Source organism: Triticum urartu, chromosome 1A (assembly GCF_056163025.1).
Source record: "Triticum urartu cultivar PI428250 chromosome 1A, HENAU_Tu73, whole genome shotgun sequence".
Taxonomy (NCBI): Eukaryota; Viridiplantae; Streptophyta; class Magnoliopsida; order Poales; family Poaceae; genus Triticum; species Triticum urartu.
The window spans coordinates 552,307,190-552,314,559 of record NC_141873.1 but is presented as its reverse complement, the minus strand read 5'-3'; the positions used below and the strand labels follow the sequence as shown (position 1 = coordinate 552,314,559).

Below are 7,370 nucleotides of genomic sequence, written 5' to 3'. Positions count from 1 at the left end.
AAAAATTGTGAAACATAGGCATAAGATCATCTTTAATAATATGCCAACATTTCTTATAGATTTCATCCGGAAAACCATCTGGTCCCGGTGCTTTATTCGGCTTCATTTGGGTTATGACCTCATGAACCTCTTTCTCAGTAAACGGTGCAGAGAGAACATCGTTCTCTGCTGCCTGTAATTGAGGTATATCATCAATCACAGACTCATCTAGAGACACCGTGGATAAATTCGGGGGTCCAAAAGGTTTTTTATAATAATTAGAGATATACGCTTTCAGATTTTCATGTCCCACTATTGTCCCCTCATCCTGTTCAAGCTGTATGATTTTCTTCTTCCTATGTTTACCATTTGCAACCATATGGAAAAATTGCGTATTGTCGGTCCCTTGGACAACCTTTAGCGTTTTCGCACGCAACGCCCACTTAAGCTCCTCCTCTCTCAGGAGAGCACGTAGACCTTGCTCAGCCCCGGACTTGGTTCGATGCTCATTAACAGAAAGGAGAGTGGCTTCAGCCTTTAAGTCTAGTGCCTCAATCAGTTGAGTAAGACGCTCTTTTTCCTGTTTGTAAATCCCACTCTCATTTCTGGCCCAGCCTCTCAGAAATTGTCATAGATGTCTAATTTTATTTTGCCATCTCTCGACATGCGTCCTTCCCGTAACCGGCTTAGCCCATTCGTGTGCAATCATCTCCATAAATCCTTGTCGCTCAAACCAGCTGTGCTCGAAGGAGAAGATATTTTTATTTGCCACATGGGTAGCCTCACCCGAGTCTAAAAGGAGTGGTGTATGATCCGAGATCACTCTTTGCATCGCATGGACCGACACCAACGGTTACTTTTGCTCCCACTCAACACTAGCAAGAACCCTATCCAGCTTTTCATAAGTCGGAATAGGTAAGGAGTTGGCCCATGTAAATTGTCTACCGGTGAGCTCTATTTCTCTCAAATTGAGACTCTCGATAATCATGTTGAACATCATAGACCAACGGCCATCAAAATTGTCATTATTCTTTTCTTCTCTTCTCCGGATAATATTAAAATCCCCCCGACTAATATTGGCAGATTTTCATCTCCACAAATCCGCACTAGATCGGCCAGAAAGTCAGGTTTAAACTCAGGTTGTGCTGCTCCATATACAGCAACTAGTGACCAACGGAACCCATCCAGCTTTGATCTTACCCTGAATTTAACCGAAAAGTCTCCCTGAACCACAGTAAGCACCTCTAAAGTCTCGCACCGTACTCCTAGTAAGATCCCACCGGATCTTCCTCTAGGAGGTAAAATGTGCCAATCAAAATCGATACCAACTGAGAGTGTTTGAAGAAACTGTGATGTGAAATTATCTCGTCCAGTTTCCAAGAGTGCAATAAAATCTAAGTGCTGTTCTAACGTTGTCTCTGCTAAGAATCTTTGTTTAGCCAAGTCAGCTAGACCTCTGCTATTCCAAAAGAGTCCTTTCATAAGTCATCATGGATTTTTTTTTCTTAAGCTTAACTCTAGCACTTCGGCGTACTGCCGAGGTAGGATAAATTTTCTGCTTCCAGGGCCGTTTGGGCTTCTCCTCAACACCCCGCGGGAAAATAGGATTGTCTACGATAGAGACTGCACCCTCCATCAAGAGAGGCTCTACCGTATCTGTGGTCTCCAGATCCTGCTCATCCTCAGCCTCCACAGTAGGCAACAGGTTATTACATATATTTGTGAGATCATTAATTCCTAAGTTATTCATCTCATTGTCATTCATAGGTTTGATAGATGCAAGGTTATGAATGATCTCAGAAGCTCTCTCCGCTTCCAAGTCTAAAAGATCATTAACGGATTTGACGACCTCGGTTTCATTTGATCCCAAAGAAATTCCTAAGTCATTTGCCTTATCAACTATTTCAGTCTCAGAGAAATGCAAAATTGAACAATTTTTATCAAAAGACGGACCTGTAGTAGCCTGGGCATGACGAAGTGAAGGAAATATGCCCTAGAGGCAATAATAAAGTTATTATTTATTTCCTCATCTCATGATAAATGTTTATTATTCATGTTATAATTGTATTAACTGGAAACATGATACTTGTGTGAATACATAGACAAACTAAACGTCACTAGTATGCCTCTACTTGACTAGCTCATTAATCAAAGATGGTTATGTTTCCTAACCATAGACATGTGTTGTCATTTGATTAACGGGATCACATCATTAGGAGAATGATGTGATTGACTTGACCCATTCTGTTAGCATAGCACTTGATCGTTTAGTATGTTGCTATTGCTTTCTTCATGACTTATACAAGTTCCTATAACTATGAGATTATGCAACTCCCGTTTATCGGAGGAACACTTTGTGTGCTACCAAACATCACAACGTAACTGGGTGATTATAAAGGAGCTCTACAGGTGTCTCCAAAGGTACATGTTGAGTTGGCGTATTTCGAGATTAGGTTTGTCACTCCGATTGTCGGAGAGGTATCTCTGGGCCCTCTCGGTAATGCACATCACTATAAGCCTTGCAAGCAATGTAGCTAATGAGTTAGTTACGGAATGATGCATTACGTAACGAGTAAAGAGACTTGTTGGTAACGAGATTGAACTAGGTATTGGATATCGACGATCAAATCTCGGGCAAGTAACATACCGATGACAAAGGGAACAACGTATGTTGTTATGCGGTTTGACCGATAAAGATCTTCGTAGAATATGTAGGAGCCAATATGAGCATCTAGGTTCCGCTATTGGTTATTGACCGGAAACAGTTCTAGGTCATGTCTACATAGTTCTCGAACCCGTAGGGTCCGCACGCTTAAGGTTTCGATGATAGTTATATTATGAGTTTATGAGTTTTGATGTACCGAAGTTTGTTCGGAGTCCCGGATGAGATTACGGACATGATGAGGAGTCTCGAAATGGTCGAGACATGAAGATTGATATATTGGAAGCCTATGTTTGGATACCGGAAGTGTTCCGGGTGAAATCGGGATTTTACCGGAGTACCGGGAGGTTACCAGAACCCCCCGGGAACATAATGGGCCTTAGTGGGCCTAGGGGGAAGAGAGGAGAGGCGGCTAGGGCTGGGCTGCGCGCCCCTCCCCCCCAGTCCGAATAGGACAAGGAGAGGGGGGCGGCGCCCCCCCTTCCTTCTTCTCCTCCACTCCTTCCCCCTCCCAAGTCCTAATCCAACTAGGAAAGGGGGGGTCCTACTCCCGGTGGGAGTAGGACTCCTCCCGGCGCGCCCTCTCCCTTGGCCGGCCGCACCCCCCTTGCTCCTTTATATACGGGGGCAGGGGGCACCTCTATACACAACAATTGATCTCTTGATCTCTTAGCCGTGTGCGGTGCCCCCCTCCACCATAGTCCTCCTCGATAACATTGTAGCAGTGCTTAGGTGAAGCACTGCGACGGTAGAACATCAAGATCGTCACCACGCCGTCGTGCTGACGGAACTCTCCCTCGACACTCGGCTGGATCGGAGTTTGAGGGACGTCATCGAGCTGAACGTGTGCTAGAACTCGGAGGTGTCGTAGTTTCGGTGCTTGATCGGTCGGGCCGTGAAGACGTACGACTACATCAACCGTGTTGTTCTAACGCTTCCGCTTTTGGTGTACGAGGGTACATGGACAACACTCTTCCCTCTCGTTGCTATGCATCACCATGATCTTGCGTGTGCGTAGGAATTTTTTTGAAATTACTACGTTCCCCAACACGAAGCATGGCGGCCCTCTTGGCACGCGCTAGCTGCAGGTCGTCCGCATCTGGCTGTCCCTGAATCCGGTTGCTGACACGCCTGCCAGCCGACACCGGATCCGCTATCCCGTCGAAAGCGATAAGCTCCTCCGTCGTCCTCTCTCGAGGGGTACGGTCTCGACTCCCACGCCCATCCCCTATCGTCGGTGAAGGAGGGTAGGGCGTAGTCGAGTGGGCCTCGGCCACCGAGATCAAGGGGGAAGGGGACCATGGAGACGCCTGCTCACTAGGCCCGTTCCCCCTTGCTGAACAGCTCGTCCCCTGGCCATCCTGCAGAGCGCACTCCTGTGGAGGGATTGCGACATAGGGCTCCTTCCCGCATCTCATCCCTAGCTCGCCACTCAGGATGGTGGCATCCTGTGGAGGGGTTACAGCACGGGACTCCTTCCCGCACCTCACCCCTAGCTCGACCGGTGAAGCCTGTGTGCGGGGAACGCCATAGACTGCCTGTCCAGGCGCCCCTCCCAAAGAAGTTGAGACGGGCACCGGTGCCTCCTGCCCGTGGGTCCCCCCACACTCGGTCAACCTAGCTGAAACAACCGTCCCATCAGGTGTGGAATCCGTAGACAACGCCTCGCAGGCCATACTCAACACCGGTGGCAACTCAAGTTCCGTTGGGTCGTCTGCCTCGACCCTGGTGCTCCATAACCGACTAGGAGCCGAACTCGGTGCAAAGGAACCAAAGCAAAGCATGTTCATCGGATAGTGGACGGGGGTGTCTCTTTGGTAGATGTGTCTACCTTATCAGATTTCGCAGTAGGCCCCTTGTCTGACTCTGGCAGTGAATCATCGGACCCCTTATCCTGATTCCCGGGCACGCCACCCCCCTCAGTCATGTCCATGTCCTGTGGCTCATCCCCATCCTGGGAAATCAGAGTATCCTCGATCTCAAGCTCTAAAACATAACTGACTCCAGCATGTGTCCATCTAACCACATCAGGTATGAACTCAACACTCACAACACTGACCAGCAACCTCGCAGCCCCTTGTGCATGAGTGAAGGGCATGTCAACCCTTTCTGTCTTACCAATCATACCACCCAAGCTCTGAGCAATCAGAAAATGCTTTATCAATTTTGGTGGTGCACCAAAGAAGCGTACCCACACCTTCTCCAAAGGTGTACCCTCAGATTCCTCCTGCTTCCACTCATCAAAAGCAATAACAATGTTGGTGCTTGGGACTCTACACAAACCCCACTTGAGAAAATGCATCTGATCCTCTTTAGTGGGAAAGTCCACCTTATAAGTCTGGCCCTCTAACTGTTCCAGATGCCACTGATAGTTACCTGGCACTAAGTCACGCAGTTGTCTCACGATCTGAGCCTCTGTCAACTGTCCATTAGTAACCCGGACAACTGCAGGGAAGGAACTCTCAACCATCTGCGGTATAGGATCCACCTCCGGTGTCTCAAAGAACATCGACTCCTTACAACAAACACCAAAAATATTAATGCCAGGTTTAGGATCAGAAAGTAGTGGGCAATCCGCTGTCGCATGCTGAGATCGGAGGCAATAGTCACAAAGCTCATTTGTACACTCTGCCACAAAATGACCCGGTTCACCACATCTATAGCAAGGTAACTTTTTATTTTTAATTGTCCACTTAGAGAGTTTTCCGCCCTCCGCTTTCTCTGGCCCTTTGTCAGACGTGCCGTCCCTAGATTTAGCACCTCCAGAAGCGACCGGAACCTGCACTGCTGCCAGAGCCCGAACCGCGTCAACTGCCGCTGCGGGTAACGTGGTTGGGTCTGCCATCCCATCCGCTGCGTGCTCGAGCTCCTCCGCCGAGGCCATATCCGCAGCCGGCGGTGGTGGCGGTGGAAGGTGTCGAGGCGGTGGTGGGCGTCTCCCTCTCCCCCCGCGACGATATCCACCTCGGTAGCGATCCCGGGGATCGGCGACACCTTCAACAAAGTTACCGGGCGGACCTTGAAACTGCCTAGTATCCTCATCGTTGTATCGGTTGTATCCACGGCCGCCACCGGACGAAGATCCACGGTGCAGTCCCTCACCATATGCATCATATCCATCATCTCCCCACTGCCTGTGTCAACGCCATAGAGCTCAATGCATCGGCCCCCTGCTATACGGAGGAGTGAACGCCCCGGCCGGCCGCAACTCTGGGCTGCACTCCCGTTGCCACAGGCCTCTGAGGAGGCAAGCCGCCCCGCCCGACAGCGCCGATCCCCCCAGCCGACAGGGCACCACAGCGAGCACCACCAGCGGCAAGGACTGGCTAAGCGCCACGCCCGACCCCGGCCGTCGAGACAGCACTGGCCGGTGGAGCGCCACGCCCGGCCCCGCCAGCAGCCGAAGCACCAACGGAGGGAGGCGGCCCTCATCCAGTCATGGCGTCGGTGCAGGAGACCTTCCTCGCCCGCCTAGTACCCAGCGAACAAAAACCTGGGACCGAAACCCTAGTCTCGATCGTTTGCTCGGCTGGCAGCGATGCAACATGCACATCCGCCTGTTTGGGATGAAACGAGGCTTGGGCCTCCAGCTGGGCCTCGCCCAAACCTGGAAGACCCATGACCATCGTTACATCCGGCGCTGCATCCAAACCGGGTCCATCGCCCAATAACATATTCAAACGAGCCCGTCTGGCCGCTCGAACAATACTCGCCGATCTCACCACCGGCGATCTTGGCGGCGGTGGTGGCCGGCTAGTCTTTCCTTTCTTCTTCTTTCATGTGACCATAGTCCAATTTTCCAGCAAGAATTGTGACAAGGTTACAGGTTCTCTCATTACCTTAGGGATCGGTCCGATCCATGGCTTCATGGCCGGCTTGGAGTTTTCAAATTTTGAACGATGTCGAACAATCGTAATCATGGGCTCCGGCAACGGACCGGCACCCGGCGAGGCCATGGCTCTGGTGGGGGCATGACACTCCACTTGATCTTCGTCGTCGCTCTCCAGCATAATGGAGAGATATCTAAAGTTTGACTACATGTGCACTTGAATCCTTGCTAAAATACTTCAATCTCCTATGGATGGGGCTGATCCACTACTTGCAGCTCTTCTCCGACGGCTGGTTAGGTCTATTGCCCTGCTGATCATTTATCGGCCGGACAAAGTAATCCCCGCCTTCTATCTACATGGGCATGGGGCAGCGGCGGTGGGCTATCATTATCACCCTTATTACAGTCTTAAAGAGTGATGAGATGAAGAGAAAAACATAGTACTATAGTCAAATCAGCATAAGGCATTAAGGCATATAGCATACTTACACGTGCAGAGCTTCCAAGCCCTCCATTAGTTGGGGATCCAAGATTCTTAGATCTGATACAAATCAGCATAAACCAGTTAGCAGTAAATTAGTAAATACAGTCAATATAGCATATTGGGTGGGAAGCAAACAAAGATAGTCTCCTTGTTTGGATGCAACCCGGAACCTTGAGATGCCATGTGGTTCAATGAATACAGCACATCGCAAACGAAATTAGGCGATAGCAATGATAAGCAACCAATACATGTTTAAGATCCGCACGTGAAAACATGGTAGAGGACCAGAAGATTGGGACGGAGGGGACCGGAGTCCTCGAAGGAGCACCATCGTCGCGAAGCTCGCCCACGGCGGGACGCCGGCGCATCGAGGAGGGACAGAGAAACTACGGCGGCGCAGGAGGAATAGAGAAACT

The 7,370-nt window shown here is 50.0% G+C and overlaps 1 protein-coding gene across 1 annotated transcript; it reads right to left on the bottom strand.

Moving 5' to 3' along the window:
- Positions 1–4,427: 4,427 nt before the first annotated feature.
- LOC147992594 (uncharacterized) lies at positions 4,428–7,137 on the bottom strand. The gene is made up of 3 exons (XM_087539081.1): positions 7,125–7,137; positions 6,960–7,011; positions 4,428–5,775 (listed from the first exon to the last, which is right to left on the bottom strand). Exons 1-3 carry the CDS (start codon positions 7,135–7,137, stop codon positions 4,428–4,430), a joined length of 1,413 nt encoding a protein of 470 aa, XP_087395207.1.
- Between the last annotated feature and the right edge of the window lie 233 nt (positions 7,138–7,370).